Below are 16,985 nucleotides of genomic sequence, written 5' to 3'. Positions count from 1 at the left end.
AAAAGGAGCATTAACCTTGACTATGTCTTCAGCTCCAGCCACCTCTCTAAGAGGAAATTGTTGGGCAGGTGGGGGAGGGCTAGTCGCTGAACAAAACTATAAGCCAGACCAGGTGTGAGGAGGGGAGGTGAGAGAAGGATTATAGGGTTGGGGAGCGGAGGCTGAGAAAGAATTGGGACCTGGTTCGGCCTGGCGAGGAGCAGCCTGGGGGAGGAGGAGAGAGGTCAGATGAGTCCGTAGAAAAGGAGGATTCAAAGGACTAGGAGCTTGGGGTGGCAACTGAAGACAGGAGAGAAAAAAGAAAGAGTTGGGACGAGTCACATTGGGAGCAGAGACTAAGGAGAGACCAATGTGTAAAAGAATGCCTGGACATCAGGCGCCTCAGACCATTTGCTCATTTTTTGACAAAAATCATCCAGGTCTCGTAAGATGGAGAAATCAAAAGTGCCATTTTCTGGCCACTTAGAACCATTGTCGAGTTTGTATTGGGGACTAGTGGTATTGCAGAATAAAATAAGGCATTTAGGTTTTAGGTCAGGTGTGAGTTGAAGGTTTTAAGTTCTTGAGAGTACAGGCTAAGGGAGAAGAAGGGGGAATGCAGGGTGGAAGGTTGCCCACAGTGAAGAAGTAAGTTTAAAGAGAAAGGTAGAGATATGGAGAAGGGGGTGGTGAGCAGCCCTGGGCTGTAATGTGGATGAGCATCCAAAGCAAGTGTCCCTGAAATTGACTTGCCACCAAGGAAGTGTGAGTGAATGACCAAGGCAGGAGTCCCCGCGGTGATCAGACACCAAGGGAAGACTATCTTCCCGAGTCCGTGATCGGCGCCAGAGTTTTGGGTCCATGGATAAAATGTGTCTCCTTTGTCTCTACTAGAGAGGAAAAAGAACTGGAATTGGAAGAAAAGGAAGATTGAAGGGTAGTGAGAGAGGATGGAGAAGAGAGTGAAAAGACTGCTTACCCGATTTGAAATTGGTGAGATGTTCCTTGGGCTGGTTGGTCTGAGGACCCAAGGTCGTAGGTGGATCTCCTCACAGAGTGAAGGCGAGGACAGAGGACAGGTCTCCCAAAGAAGTCCTCCTGTCCGGGGTCTTCAGCACCAAATGTCACGCCCGTCCATGTGAAGAGACCATCAAACAGGCTTTGTGTGAGCAATAAAGCTTTTTAATCACCTGGATGCAGGCGGACTGAGTCCAAAAAAGGAGTCAGCAAAGGGAAATAGGGGTGGGGCAGTTTTATAGGATTTGGGTAGGTAGTGGAAAATTACAGTTAAAGGGGATTATTCTCTGGCGGGCAGGGGCGGGGGTCACAAGGTGCTCAGTGGGGAGCTCCGGAGACTTATTGTTCAGGAGAAGGAATGTCACAAGGTAATGTCATCAGTTAAGGCAGGAACCAGCCATTTTCACTTCTTTTGTAGTTTTTCAGTTGCTTCAGGCCATCTGGATGTATCCGTGCGGGCTTCAGCTCAGAGGCCTGACATATAGTAAGCTATGGCCCAGACATACCAGAATTTGTCATGCGTTCATTATGTAACTACAACCAGAGTCATCTCAGGAATGTTCCCTACAACCCAGGGGAAGGAGCTATGATTATCTTCTTTTAGAGAAAAGGCTCAGACAGGTAGAGCCCTCAGCTTGAGATCACACAGCCAGTAAGCTAAGAGCTGTGATTCACACGCAGGTCCATCCATACAAAGCGCTCCTCTCTCTGCGTTCATTTTTATCTGCAGTTGATAAAATGCTTTTCCCAAGCAGGAACGTCATGCACCATTTTCCATGGGAGAGAGATAGATGCAGGGCATACCATTGTTACTCATCTTCATTTTGATCCTCAGATACAAGACACCCTCCCACCTCAAGGCCTTTGCACTTGGCCTTTTCCTCTGTCTGGAATTCCCTCCCTCCTGACTCTCCCAGAGCTGGCTTTTTCTCAGCCTCTCAGCCCAGATGGCCCTCTCTGGTGCGGCTTTCCCCATCATCCTGGCTAAACTTGCCTACATCCCCACATATTTTCTTCATAGCATTCATCGAGGTTTCAGTGCAACTGATATATTTAGTCGAAGTGCCCTGGAATCAGAAACTTTACCAATTTTGCTCATTTCTGATTATCTAGTACCTGATACAGGATGAGCACATAGTAGGTGCTCAAGAAATAATTCCTGGCCAGGTGCGGTGGCTCAAGCCTGTAATCCCAGCACTTCGGGAGGCCCAGACGGGCGGATCACGAAGTCAGGAGATCGAGACCATCCTGGCTAACACGGTGAAACCCCGTCTCTACTAAAAAATACAAAAAAACTAGCCGGGTGAGGTGGCGGGTGCCTGTAGTCCCAGCTACCCGGGAGGCTGAGGCAGGAGAATGGTGTAAACCCGGGAGACGGAGCTTGCAGTGAGCTGAGGTCCGGCCACTGCACTCCAGCCTGGGCAGCAGAGCAAGACTCCATCTCAAAAAAAAAAAAGAAAAAAAAAAGAAATAATTCCTGAATGAGCGCACGAATGAAACTCAGAGAGGGTGAGGGGGTTCACTGGAGGAAACCTATTTACTGTTACATATGTATATCTGGGGCATTTTACAGAACCTTGTGTTGGGGGCGTTGTTTTTATTGAGATATGACACACCTACAGCAAAATCTACCCTTTTCACACACAGTTCCATGAGTTTTGACAGATGTATACAGTTATGTAACCACCAGCACAATCATGACATAGAACATTGCCAATATCCCAAAAAGCTCCCCTATGTCCTTTAACAATCAATCCCCACCCCCCGGACCCAGGTCCTGGCAATCACAGATTCTGACATTTTTAGAGAGTCATACAAATAGACTGCTACAGTGTGGAACCATTGGAGTTGCATATTTTTCACTCATGATCCATCTGAGGTTCATCTGTGTGTTTGCACACATCAATGTTTCTTTCCTTTTTATTGCTCAATGGAGTCCATCGCATGGGTGGACTGCAATTTCTGCATTCGCCAATTGATGTCCATTTTATATAAATAATGCAGGAGAGACGCAGGCTTGAGCAGATCTCCTTGACCACAGAGGCCATGGATCTGCACCTGTTTTCTGTCTGGATCACCCCTCCTCCTCCAGCCCCTGCCTGTGAAAATTTCTTTCCTTTCCTTCAAGACCCTTTTGAAAAGCCCTCTCCCCGGCAAGGAGCAGAGTGTGCTGACCCGTGACACAGATCTGTAAAGTGGGGCTCAGAGAAACATGGTACTCTCCAAGGGCTCACAATGAGAGTATGGCAGAGCCAGAACTCAAACCCAGGGCCAAGGGGGGGGCAGTAGACCAGGGACCGAAGTTCAGCCTCTTTGCCGGCTGGAAGGGTGATAAGAGGTCGGGCCTTTTTAGCCATCATAGGCCTGAGAATTCGGCAGCCTGAGAGTGATGGAGAAGGGGCAGGTCTAATCCTGGAGTTGGTGCAGGGCATAGAGAGCAGTAAATCCCATGTTGGGTCAGTTCCTCCATTGGGATCTGTCCCCTGCCCTTCCAGCTGGTGCCTGAGCCGTGGGCCAGACCCGGCTCCCACCACCCAGGCCAATGTTAGCCTCCAGAGCCCAGCTCAGCCTAACTGAGCCCATCTGGCCCAGATTATCCATCCCAGGGCCTGTGCTGGTGGGCGGGTGTGGCAAATTGGGTGATGGGCTTCAGCTGTGGGTAGCCTTTGCTCTGCCCAGCTACTCGCAACTGCAGGACAAGTTGGGGACCAGTGAGGTGCTTGGGGATCTCCAATCACTCGAGAGGACACTGAGCTGCCCTGAATCACCAGCTCAGCTCTGCAACCCTCAGGCAAGGAGTCTTAGAGCCTAGCCTGCCAGATGGTGACCTTGGGCAAGACTTTTGGGCCTCAGTTTGTCCATGTTCAGGCAAATAAGAAGGTTGGGGAAGATGCCTGGGAAAGTCTCACCTCAGTCATGAATTTGCTGTTTGACCACTTGGAGCAGGTGCTCAGTACCTGGATGTCTGTTTTATAATTTAGGTTCTAGGAGGTCAATGATGTCTGAAAAAGCCTAAGACCAAACTTGGTGTAGTTGTGTTTGTCCTTATCCATGCTGGTGGGCCCAGCCAGCCACACATTAGAATCTCCTGGGAGCTGACAGAGGGGTTAGAGGTAGGAAGGCACAAAAAGGCAGACTCATGGGGAGGAGGGAAGCCTGGCCCAGAATAAGGAGAGTAAACAGATTTGAAATCCACACTGGGATCACAGTGGGCAGTACTTACTGGGGGGTTGAGTGTGGCCACTAAGAAAAAGAGAAGTTAAGATTGAGGTCTGGGTCTGGGGCTTCAGAACTGGGTGGGGCCATTTCCTGAGATGGGAAAGACTTGGAAGAATGGGGTGGGAGTTGCAGAGACAGGGGCAGTGGAGCTGAGGATCGAAGAGTTTCACACTGGGCTCGAGATGCTCATTGGAAACCATGCAGAGATGGTGAGTTGGGGACATGCAGGGGAGAAGTCTGGGTGGGAGATGGTGATGGCCCCATCAACCAGGGATATGTGGAACTCCAAAGACTGATCTCAGCACCTCGGGCAGGGCCCTGATGCATTTGGAGCCTCAGGCCCCTTGGCATCTGGTCCTGGTGAAGTTTAATGATCCTTTCTCAGAAATGGATAAAATCAAAGCATAGGAACACTCAGTAATATGAAAATCATAAGCAAAATATGAAAAATAAAATCTGTGATCAGGCATAGCATTATCCAGTGGTGGGTGTGATGTCCATAATTCCAAAGTCACAGTGAGTAAAAACAGTGTTTTAAGATACTGTAAGAATGTGTTGTGATATGAAAATATTTGGGATTTCTATTGGTAATGACTCTCAGGACCTGCTAGTACAGCTGTGGTTTGTGACCTAAGCTCATAACTGAAGGAAATGCCAAATTTTAATTGCAGATTAGTGGACAAAAAAATGTGATTTTTTTTTTTTCTCGCTCAAGTTCATGGAGCCTGTGGTTCTTCATTAAGAACCCCTGACCTTGGGAGTGAATGTACATAGAGACAAGGACCCAGGACTGGGCCATGGGAGCCCTGCCATGTAGGAGTGTGTAAAGGAAGAGTCAGAGAGTGGGTGATTAGGGGCTAGGAGGAAGCCAGGACTGGGGAGAAGTCATCCAGCAACAGGGAGTGGCCATCCAGGTGATCACTCCTGAGATGTCAAGCAAGATGAGGACACAAAAGTGTTCCTTGAGTGCAGTGACAAGGACAGCTATCTATGACAAGGCGAATTAAAGAGCGAAGGGGGAACTGGGCGTCGTGGTGCTCACCCATAGTGCCAGCTATTTGGGAGGTGGGAGGATTGCTTGAAACCAGGAGTTTGAGGCTGCAGTGAGCCATGATCACATCACTGCACTCCAGCCTGGGCAACAGTGAGACCCCAGAAGGCAAAGGGGCCTCCCAGGATGGAGAGACGTGACTGGAGGTATACAGGAGAATGAACACTATGGGTTATATTTATTCTCTATACTTTTTTTTTTTTTTTTTTTTTTTTTGAGACACGTTCTCACTCTGTTACCCAGGCTGGAGTGCAGTGGTGTCATCTCAGCTCACCGCAACCTCCGCCTCCCAGGTTCCAGCAATCCTCCTGCCTCAGTCTCCTGGGTAGCTAAGACCACAGGCTTGTGCCACTATGCCTGGCTAATTTTTGTATTTTTAGTAGAGATGGAGTTTCGCCATGTTGCGCAGGCTGGTCTCAAACTCCTGGGCTCAAATGATCCACCCTCCTTAGCCTCCCAAAGTACTGGGATTACAGGTGTGAGCCACTGCACCTGGCCTCTATGCTTTTTTGTGTGTGTGAAATGTAACATCATTATATTATTAACGTTATGTTTTCTTTTAAGTGAGGGTGGGTATGGAGGTGAGAAAATGAGACAACCTGTAGAAGTTTTGGGTTGAAGAGATCAGAGAAATTGGAGAAGCAGCCAGAGAGGCTGTGGAGTTAGTTTTTAGATGGGAGCTGTTGGCGCATGCTTGTGTGCTGCAGGGAGGGGGTGGGCTAATGACGCAGGGAAAGAAGGAAGGGGGTCTCTCTGGTTTTCAGTCTCTGCTCCCATCTCTGCATCAAGGGCTCTCACACTTGAGCAGACATCTGACTCAGCCAGGGGGGTTGTTAACCACAGATGTCTGGGCATCATTAAGAGTTTCCGGTTCAGGAGGTCTGGGGTGGCACCTGGAAATTCGCATTTTTAATGAGCTCTCAGAAGAACCACACTTTGCGAAACACAGCTATAACCAATACTACTACCGCCTACAAGCACCCGCTCCAGGATTTGATAATGGAACTTGCTCCCTTTGAAACACTCCAGGGTGAGGAAGGGATGGGAGTGAACAGTCAAGATGGAAGAGGGGAGAAAAGATGAAGGAGGAAGTGGCTGGAGCCTGGCCCGAGCCAAGGTCATCACCTCTCCAGGGGAGCACCCATCTTCCAGAGACCCTGGGAGCTGTCCAGTTGGACCTTCTGAAAGACTGAGTGAGAGGGCAAGGGAAGGAGCCAGGGAAGGAGCCAGGGACGGGGGTGGGGGGCGTGGTGAGAGGCCAGCATGTGTGCTGAATGGAGAGGCAATGGTGGATGGGAGCCGGCTTTCTGCCCGCAGGCACTGAGCCCTGAGAACACACTGTTCACCTTTACAACAGGATACTGGTGTCATGCCAGAACAGCTCTCCTGCCCTTGGGAAAGAGAGCAGCCCTGTCAAAGAAATGAACATTTGCACGTGGGATCCCAGAGCATCAGAGCTGGGAGAACCCTTGGAGACTGGCCAGTCCAGCCCCATTTGGAAGATGGAGGAGATCTGAAAATCGAAAGCACAGCTTGGCCAATGGACCTGCAAACTCTTTGTACAAGGGAGAGATGCATTCCCACTCCCTGCTGGCTGGCTCTCCCCGAGGAAGCTGGGGAAGGGGCATGCGATTGGGCGCTGTGCTCTGACCCTTGCTGTTTCCCCTTTTTCAACAATTCATTGAACACACATTTATGAGCACTCACTGTGCACCATGCATTGTGCTAAACACAGAAACAAGGTAGTGAGCAACACCAAGTCCCTGGCTTCATGGAATTGACATTCTAGAGAGAGAAACAGACAACAGACAGATAAAAACAGAGGTAGTGATTTTAAAAAGTCAAGTGGTGATAAGTGGTATGAAGAAAGCTGAAACAGCATGAGGGTGTGTGCCATGCAGATGGGGATCAGGGTTGGGGGAGGATTCCAGGGGGAACAGTGAGGGAACAACTTGTGGGTGCATGCCTGCTTCGTTGGAGGGATGTCATGGAGGCATTGCATCGGGATTGAAGTAAGTGATGGAGAGGGGGATAGGAGAGGAATGAGAGAGTAGTGACAGGCCCAGTTGTGGAGGAACCTGCAGCCATAGCTTTTCCTCTGTGTGAGATAGGAACCCTGGAAAGATTTTGAGCAGAGGAGGAGTGTGACTTGACAGGTTTAGCAGGATCCCTCTGGCTGCCTAGTGGGGGATGGACTGTGCAGGGGACAAGGTTGGAAGCAGAGAGGCAGACAAAACAGGCATATAAATCCCTCCCAGGGAAAAACCTACTGGGATAGTCCAGGCAAGAGGTAATGGTGGCCTGACCTGGCCCGGCATGTTCTGAGCCAGGGAGGCCTCATGTGGCTGCTCAGTGCCCTCCCATGATGACACGTGGGAGGGACAGGGGGCTTCCCCCAGCCCCTCCCCCGTGACCCCAGTCCATGGTCTCCCACAGCTAGAGAGGGCCATCAAGATGATCTTGAGGTCGAAGCTGGTGCAGGTCCAGCAGCAAATGGCCCAGAATCAGACGGCCCCCATGCTAGAGCTGGGCACCAGCCTCCTGAACCAGACCACTGCCCAGACCCGCAAGCTGATCGACACGGAGGCTCAGGTAACAGAGGGTGACTGAGTGGGCACTGAAGGCCTGTGGCTGGCCAGGCTGGCTCATAGCCCCAGTCATCTTATCTTGATCTCTGACCCTGGGTAGGGTCAAGGCCTCCTCTGGGCCTGTAGCCCCCTGGGTCCCTCCTCCCTGATGACCTTCTCATAAAACAATCTCCTTCCCAGCTATGAGCCCTGGGGGATGGATGCTGGGTTTGGCTTTTCTGCCTCTGTAACTTCAGTGCCCAGGTCTGTGCTGGGCACTAGGGTGAGGGGTATAGTGGCACAGCCCCCCTGCCCTCAGAGGGCTTACAATGCACCAGGGGAAGATGGATAAGAAACAATTCACTGGGCCCCTGGGGCCAAGGACTTGGAGAGAGGAGGTATCTGAGCAGCAAAGAGCAGGGAAAGAACTAGTGAATAAATGAAGGGTAGGGAAGTCAGTGGATGAAAAAGTGAGTAACAAATAGACACAAGTTTGTGCCCATTTGTTTGTTTGATCCCGTGTGCCAGGCACTGCTTGAGAAGACTGGTTCTAGTATATAGCAGGAAACAAAGCAGGCACACATTCCTACTCCTGTGGAGCTTCCCCTGAAAACAAAAAGATGGGTGACATACATGGTTATGCGCTGCTTAACAGTGTTTCAGTGAACACCTTGCCACATAGACAACAGCGGTCCCATAAGAGTATCATATGCTGTTTTCATTGTACCTTGTCTATGTTTAGATACACATACAGAAATACTTCCCGCCGTGTTATAACTGCCTATAGTATTGCAGTCACATGCTGCATGGATTTGTAGCTTAGGAGCAATAGGCTGCCTCATATAGCCTAGGAGTACAGGCAGCTATACCATCTAGATTTTTGTAAGTACATGCTATGATGTTTGCAGAATGACTAAATTGCCTAATGACGACTTTCTTACATTTTTTAGTCATTAAGCAAGACATGGCTGTATATGTTAGCCAGTGACAGCGCTAAGGAGAAAATAGCATGGAAGAGAGAGCAAGAGGGGGTGCACTGGGAGTGTTGGGAAGGATGAGAGCTGCAAGTTCGTACAGCAAGGCCAAGAAGGGCCACAGAGAAGGTAGGGCTGCAGCAAGGCTTACTGAAGAGAGTACTCTAGACAGGGGACGTAGCACGTGCAAAGGCCTAGAGGGAGGATGGACATGCTGGTGGGTTCAAGAACATCAGGAGAACCGTATGCTGGAGTGACCAGGAGGAGAGTGGCAGGCAAGGGGCTGGAGAAGTCATAGGGACAGATCACACCACAGGGCCTTGCAGGCCATGGTGAGGACTGGGGCATTTCTGCTGCATGAGATGGGAGCCACAGGAAGCTTTTGAACAGAGCAAACATGTTTTAAGAGGCAGTCCCAGGCTGCTGAATAGAGACTAGACTGCAGGGAGCGAGGGAGGAGTCCAGGGCCAGAGTGAGGGCCACAGAGCAGGAGAGAAGTGGTCAGGTACCACCTGGAAGGCAGGGCAGACAGGCCCTACAGATGGGTTGGATGTGGGGGACAAGGATGACGGCTCTTGGGGCCTAAGCAGCAGGGAGAATGGAGCTGCCATTGCAGTGATGAAGAAAGGCAAATTTAGGAAGCAGATCATAAGCTAAGTTAGGGCCTGTGAAGGAGTAACCACAGGAACTATGACTGGGAGAGTGGAAATGGGTAAGTTTCTAGAGTGGCAGGGCCTGTGGGCAGGTGGGTGGTTGGGCAGGGCTCCTGTAGTACTTACGTAGCCCCCTACCTGCTTCTGCTTGCTGGGGCAGCTCCTGAACCAGACATCAAGAATGGATGTCCAGATGCCGGAGACCTTCCTTTCCACCAACAAGCTGGAGAACCAGCTGCTGCTACAGAGGCAGAAGCTCCAGCAGCTTCAGGGCCAAAACAGGTGGGTGTGGCACCTGGCACCAGACTGGGACAGGGGCTGGGGCTGGGGCTGGAGTGCAGACAAGATAGTTTTTGGTAGACTAAATAGATAGACTATTTAGGACCTATGGCGGGCACCAGAACCAGTGCTGGGATTGAGGCTGGAGCCAGGACTGGAAGCTGGATGTGGGCTGGTGTCTGGGATAGGGCCTGCTGCCGGAGCTAAGAGCTTGGATTAGGACTGGGGCAAGGAGGTATTCTGGGAGTTAGGGCTGAAACTAGAGCTGGGAATAGCCCCTGCTGGGGAAGGACTGAAACCAGGATTGCAGCCCAGACTGAGGCTGGAAATGAGATTGGGTATGGGGCTGGGCTATGGGCCAAGCAGGCACATTGCCTGGCCCCTGCACTGGGTGGGACAGGGGATAGGCATTTTCCTGGAGCCCAGGACACCCTAATTCTCTTTCCCTTTCCTTTCTTCCTTTCCTCCTTCTTTTATTTATCTCATAAATTTTAACAGCTTTATTGAGATCTAATTCACCCACCATACTACTCACCCTGTAAATTTTATTGGTTTTACTTCTTTGCAAATAAATAAATCTGGTGCTATCTACCTGCTTCCTTTCCCAGAAGAAACCACAGCTACCAGGTTCTTGTCTGCACTGTCAGAGAGTCTTTGCGTTTATAAGCAAATAGGCATCAGGGGAACACTCTTTAAATTACCGAAAAAAAATGGTCATGAGGTTTAGATAAAGCAGAAAAATCTGGCAGCTAAGGCTGATTTCATCTCCATTTCAAGCTGAGTGAAGAAAAAAACTGCCAAAGTCAGGGTTCTGGAGAAGGCAAAATCTATCCACTGAACGAGCCACAGGCCTGTGAATCAGGCCAGATGTTGTTGTTCACATGCTGGTTCAGGATAAGGCCATAAGATCCCCCAGCTCTCTGATCTGGGTGCAATTAATGACAGTCTGCCCATCTTCTTATTCTCCCAACCCAAGGTCTCAGTGGCAAGGACTGGGACAGTTTCAATGACTCTAAATTAGCACCAGGTGTCTAGAAATCAGTGAGGATGGAGGATGTCATCAGTAAACTCTTGGCCCATGAAGGCAGAGCAGGAATTCTAGAATTTCAGTGTGCCCCAATTCTCTCTTTTCCTGAAGCATAATTGGGTGTCCAGAGGAAATTTCTTCTGCCCTAGCTGGACTCATTTTCTTAGTCTGCAGAAGGAGTCGGCACAAGTGGATATACAGTAAAATGTCTCCCTCCCAGCCCTGTTCCTCAGCCACCCACCCAAGCTAGAGGTAGCCACTATTCCTAGTTTCTTGTGTACCCTTCCATTCATTCAACCAACAATTATTTTTTGAACTCTTTTCTTGTGTTAGGCACTATTATAGACATTGTGGATATAGAATTGGACAAAGAGACAAAAGCCCCTTTCCTTATGAAGCTGACATTCTATAAGCTGACATTCCAGGGTTTCTTATGAACATGCAAACACCTACATACAGAAGATTGTTAACTTACAATGGTTGGGCTTACAATTTTGTGACTTAACAATGGTACAAAAGTGATACACATGCAATAGAAACCGTACTTTGAGTACCCATACAACCATTGTGTTTTTCTCTTTCATTACAATATTCGATACCTTACATAAACTGTTCAATATTTTGTTATAAAATAGGCTTTGTGCTAGATGATTGTGCCCAACCACAGGCTAATGTAAGTGTTCTAGGCCTGTTTAAGGTGGCCTAGGCTAAGCTAGGATGTTCAGCAGGTTAGGTGTATCAAATGCGTTTTTGACTTAGGACACTTTCAACTTATGATGGCTTTATTAGGACGTAGCCCCATCATACGTTTTGAAGCATCTGTACACTCCCGTTTTTATCCTTTTTAAGCCCAAATGTAGCCTACTACTTGTTTGTACCTTGTTTTTATAAATTATTATTCAGTTACCTTAGAAAGATTCTATAACTGCATGACATGCTTGCTCATTCTTTTCCCCACCTTTACAATGCTCCACCATATGTGGTCCCTGTTTTTATTTCTGCAGTCCCCAGTTAATGGATATTGAGGTTGTTTCCAGCCTTTTACTAATCCAACCAGTGATATGATGAGTAACATTACTATATCTCATTTCACACACATGTGAGCAAATCTGGAGGATAAAATGCCCAAAAAGAAAGAGCTGAGTCAAAAGCTTTCTTTTGAAAAACTCCTCTTTGCTTCTAAATCCATTATAAAAAAAAAAAAGTCTCTTGATTATTATAATATATCAGACAACAGGAACCTGTACAAAATAAAAGTGAAAGCTGGGCCCTCCATCCTGCCCCCATCTTCCTCCTCTCCATCTCCATTCACTCAAACCTGCTCTGCAGAAGTCACAGTCCTTGAGGGAATTTCTTTCATATTATCCCCAAACACAGGCACCACTGTGGTCTTTCCAGCCTTCTCCTATATGTTCACCCCATTTCTCTATATTTACATTAATACTTTCTTTCTTTCTTCTCTTGCCACACATGGGGTTAGACTTGATATGCCCCAAGTCCTGGGCATCTTTCCAATTCTGTGCAAATGCCTCCTTCTTCATGACTGCAGAACATTTCCAGGGACACCAAAACGCAACGGATTCAGCCAGTCCTGGCTGTTGGCCATCTAGGCTATATTGTTTTTTGTTTGTTTATTTTTCTATTAGAAGCAAGTCTACAAGGCCATTCTTGCCCATGCTCCCTAGAGGATATCTCCTGAGAGTAGACTGCTGGGTCAAAAAGCAAGCACATTTGGGATTTGATAATAGCTACCCAGTTGCTGGTGTCCCTCCCACACCACCTCTTTCTTCCACTAAACCTCAATCTATATTACTCCAGGGCCGGGTACCTATTTTCTCCTCTCCTCAACCTGTGCCTACAGTGGCCACAGGACGTTCCACCACACTTGAGTCTCATTGTCAGGCTGCAGGGACTCCAGGGCCGGGGTGCATGCTTCGTGAGGATGCCAGGCTCATCTCTGTGCGCTCCCTACCCCGCAGCGAGCTCGAGAAGCGGTTGCAGGCCCTGGAGACCAAGCAGCAGGAGGAGCTGGCCAGCATCCTCAGCAAGAAGGCGAAGCTGCTGAACACGCTGAGCCGCCAGAGCGCCGCCCTCACCAACATCGAGCGCCGCCTGCGCGATGTCAGGCACAACTCCAGCCTCCTACAGGACCAGCAGCACAGCCTGAGCCAGCTGCTGCTGTTGTTGCGGGACCTGGTGCAAGAAAGGGTTAACGCCTCGGCTCCGGGTGAGTGAGCGGAGTGCGCCCCAGTGCGGCTAAAGACGGGTGGGAGATGGGAGGGAGACCCTGCTCACACTCCAGGGTCTCTGGGTACCTGGGGGCCATTGCGGGCCCCACCCTCCCCGACCATCTGTGAAACAGAAATAACAATAAACAGTAATAACAATGTCAGCAACAACAATCCCAATCCAGGCCCTGTCCCCTAATTCAGTGTGTCACCTTGGGCATGCCCCTGCCGCTCCCTTGGCCTCAGTTTACCTGTGGGTTTTGGAGGGGAGGATAAGGGCAACAGCAGTCCAGACTGACAAGTTCGGTCTCCAGGATTCACTCTCCAGCCGCACTTTCTTGGGCTTGTCCTACCCCTCCCTGGGCCTCAGTTTCCCTAGCTATAGAATGCGGAGGAACTGGGAGGTTGGATTCAATGCACCCCAAGGACCTCTCTCATCTTAATGCCTCTGTCCCTAAGCCCAAGAGGGCCAAACAGAAGTGAAGAGGCATCCCTGGCCCTGGCTTCTGGGGCAGGAAAACAATGCTAGGCCAGCCTCCCAGGGCCTCACTGACTCCTCCTAACACAGCCTACTTGGGTTATCCAAGGCATTCTTGGTCCCAGCGGCAATCACTCAGTCAACAAACATTTACTAAGCACTTACTGTGTTCCAGGCCCAGGGCTGGGTGCTGGAGATACAGCAGTGAATGCACAGTCACAGCCCCTGTCCCTTGCAAAAATGTTCGATCCCTGGTCTATGAGTCCCAGAGGGAAGGAGAAAGAAATACAGTTTTTGAGTGCCAAATATGTGCCAGATGCTCAGCTATCAGTGTTCCTGAAGTTTCTAGACCATGAAAACAGACAGGTCCAAAGGCTGTGCGAAGGAGAAGGGCTCTTAGCCTGAGGCTAGCGGGGCATGGGAGGCTTTTGAACAGAGTGGGACTACTTTCAAGAAGCTCTGATTGGAACCATGTGTGGAGATGGCTTGATGAGAGAGAAAGATCAAAGGGGCTGCTGCTGCTCCTAGATCCATAAGGGAAGGCTGGAAAGCCTTTAAGACCCAATAGTGATGGCACTCCAGGCGCCACCAGTGCTGACAAGGATTTGAGGGCAGAGGATCCCACCTGGCTCCATCTAAGTCTGACAGACACTGCTGAGTAGGGATTTGAGGCATAAGGAAGCTACAGGCAGGAAAAGTAGACACCTTCTAAACCGCGACATGTGTATTAACCTGAACCCATTACTGGCTTATGCATAGACCTGGCCGTGAGCTACCTGAATTCATCCTATGTGTGGGTTTCTTGTAGCTCAGCCCAAGGCACAGGGCCTGGGCCCAACACCTCCCACTAACCCACGGCTAACCCAGTCCCCAGCTGAGGCTGAATGTCTACTCAATCGTCTGAGTAGGAGGTTGTGTTGGGCACCTCATCTTGGGCACCTTTTGCCCAAACACCCTGTCCCCTGTGCTCCACTATCACCAGGGAAGGACACTAGGCAGCTGCTTTCACCCCCTTCTGGATGGAGAAACTGAAGGACAGACTCAGTCACCAGGTGTAGAAGAGAGGGTTGGTTGGAGATGGGGCACAGGAACCAGGCATTCTTGAAGTCTAGCAGGAAGGGAGCACTAGCTCTCTGCCTAGCTTTGTCCTAGTCAGGTGGAGGCTGGTGAAAGGAGAAAAGGGTCAAGTCTTCTGATGTTTTCAGGCAGTGGGGAGTTTGGTTCAGAAGGTTTACAAGGACAAGGGCACAGGCAGAAAAGACCTAACCTGAGCACGATATAAAAGCAGCAATTGTTAATGCAGGCTGTTTGCCCAACCTTACGTATGCTCAGTGGTGGAAATCCAAGGGGAGATGTGTAGGAGGAAGGGCACTGGTTTTGCAGTCAGATGGGCCAGAGTTCAAGCCCTGGCTCCTTCACTTATTGGCACTGGAACTTCATACAAGTCATTTATTTAACTTCTCAGAGCCTCAATTTTTCTTACCTGTAAAATGGGAATAATAATCTCATGGAGTTCTTACACAGAGAATCAGATGAGTTCAGGCATACAAAAGGGTTCAGCACAGTGCCTATGGCCAAAAGCGAGGGAAACTGGTGCAAATTACCAGCTCAGATATTCAGAGGAGGACCAGGTCAAACCATTACATGTCAATATCAGTCCATCCTATTCTTATGCCTCCCAAAAATATTTTTCCTGGTCCCAAACTACCCCTGGCATTATATGGCACCTTGGAAACACTACAATACATGGTGAATATTTCACTTTTAGTGTTGATATTATTGTTATTGTTATTGACATTGTTGTAAACTAAGGAAAGTAACAGTGAGCAGAGCCTTGGAAAGGGTGGCTGAAAATCTCAGGCCAACCCTGGCTCTGTCCTTGCCTTACTGGGTGAGGTTCAGCCCATCCCTTCTCACCATGAGGACAACAGCCTCCTCATGCTTGGCTGGACTCCATTCCCCATGGGGAGCTAGGGGGGTGCCGACAGGTAGGGCAGTGGAGACCCCTGCCCAGGAAATGCTTGTGGGCGAACTGGGATGAATTTGGGGGTCTTTGTCACCTCATTTGTGACATGAGAGCAATAGCCTTCTCCAGACAAGTGCCCCAGATCTAGGATCTGGGATCCCTGAAGTTCAGATGTAAAGCCAAACCAGGAAGTCCCACCCTGTGGTAGCCTCCTGGTTCCTCATTGGTTTTGATGACCTATCCATCTGGAATTTTAGCCCCATCCTGTGTACCTGCCTACCCAGAGAGACTGGATTCTGGTAGAATTATAGTTCAAACCTCTAACTGATTCCACTAATTGAGACAGAGGAGATTTTAAATCTCTGCACTTTATCTGTCAAGTCACTTTTTCCAGGCCAGGCCTAGAAACCCCTGGTAAGTTTTGGTCATTAATACTATCCTGATCTCATGTAGTCCAGAGGGAAGAAACAGGGGCCCTTTAAGGCCAGCTGTCAGCTTCCAGGGAGGACAGAATGAGGGAGCCTATGCCCAGGGCAGCAGGGAGATCCAGCCAAAAGGGTGGGCTATGGAGGGGAACTCACAGCTTCCCACCCAAGGGAGCTCCAAAGAAGGAAGGTTCTGCCTTACCTGGCTGTGTGTCCTTGGGCCAGTTGCCTCACTCTTGGGCCTCAGTTTCCTGGTCTGTGAAACGGGAAGTGCCTCACTGGAGTTCAGGCCCCAGTAACTCTCTCCCAGAAAACTCTAGCGGCCTCCTCTCTGGCCTCTCAGCTTTGAGTCTCATCCCCTCCAGCCCCCACTCCACACCCTGGACAGAGTGCTCTTTCTCAGCCCAGATAATCTGGGCTCCTCAGCCTGGCATTCAAGGCTGACCTGGCCCGCCCTGCTGAAATCTCAGCTTCCTCTCTCCTTTTCCTTTCCCACCTTCTCTGTGCCAGCCTCGTTGTACCCTCTCAGTTTCATCAAACAACAAGGAGCCTCCCTGGTCTCAACTCCTCTCTCATCATGTGAGTCATTTCCTTTCCTTGGCCTCAGCCTCAGTTCCCCTCCTCATGCCCTGTCTTCTTCACACACTAGGGCCCTTCCTACCTTGGGGCCTTTGCATATGCTGTTTCCTCTGCCTGGAACACTTTCCCCTTCCCCATTGGCCAACTCCCGCTCATTGTACAGGTCCCAGCTTACTGTCACCTCCTCTACGAAATCTTCCCAGGTCTGACTCATCTCCCTGTCCCCAGCACCTCCCAACCCAGAACCTGGCACAAAGCAGGCAGGCATGCCCACTTGGACCCTTCTCTCTTTCCTTGCCCATCTCCAGCTGACTTTTGTGTTGTCCCTTTGCAGCCTTCATAACGGCAGGTGAGCAGGTGTTCCAGGACTGTGCAGAGATCCAGCGCTCTGGGGCCAGCGCCAGTGGTGTCTACACCATCCAGGTGTCCAATGCAACGAAGCCCAGAAAGGTTAGGGGGCTCCCTGGGAACTGTGGCTGTTAGAGGGTACTGAGCCAAGGGCTTCCCAGACAGACACCCCCCTGCTCCATCGGGACTTTGTCC

The 16,985-nt window shown here is 49.9% G+C and overlaps 1 protein-coding gene across 2 annotated transcripts in view; it reads left to right on the top strand.

The window, feature by feature from the left end:
- ANGPT4 (angiopoietin 4) overlaps positions 1-16,985 on the top strand; it is a 45,295-nt gene that overhangs the window by 17,036 nt on the left and 11,274 nt on the right. For both annotated transcript variants that reach the window (XM_025399959.1, XM_025399958.1), the window contains exons 2-5: positions 7,703-7,858; positions 9,621-9,742; positions 12,746-12,993; positions 16,777-16,892. In XM_025399959.1, the coding sequence (XP_025255744.1) occupies positions 7,703-7,858; positions 9,621-9,742; positions 12,746-12,993; positions 16,777-16,892 (642 nt within the window). The remainder of the gene's footprint in view (positions 1-7,702; positions 7,859-9,620; positions 9,743-12,745; positions 12,994-16,776; positions 16,893-16,985) is intronic.

This window comes from Theropithecus gelada, chromosome 10, assembly GCF_003255815.1.
Source record: "Theropithecus gelada isolate Dixy chromosome 10, Tgel_1.0, whole genome shotgun sequence".
Lineage (NCBI taxonomy): Eukaryota > Metazoa > Chordata > Mammalia > Primates > Cercopithecidae > Theropithecus > Theropithecus gelada.
Note: the sequence above shows the minus strand (reverse complement) of the source record. Positions and strands in the feature narration are given on the sequence as shown.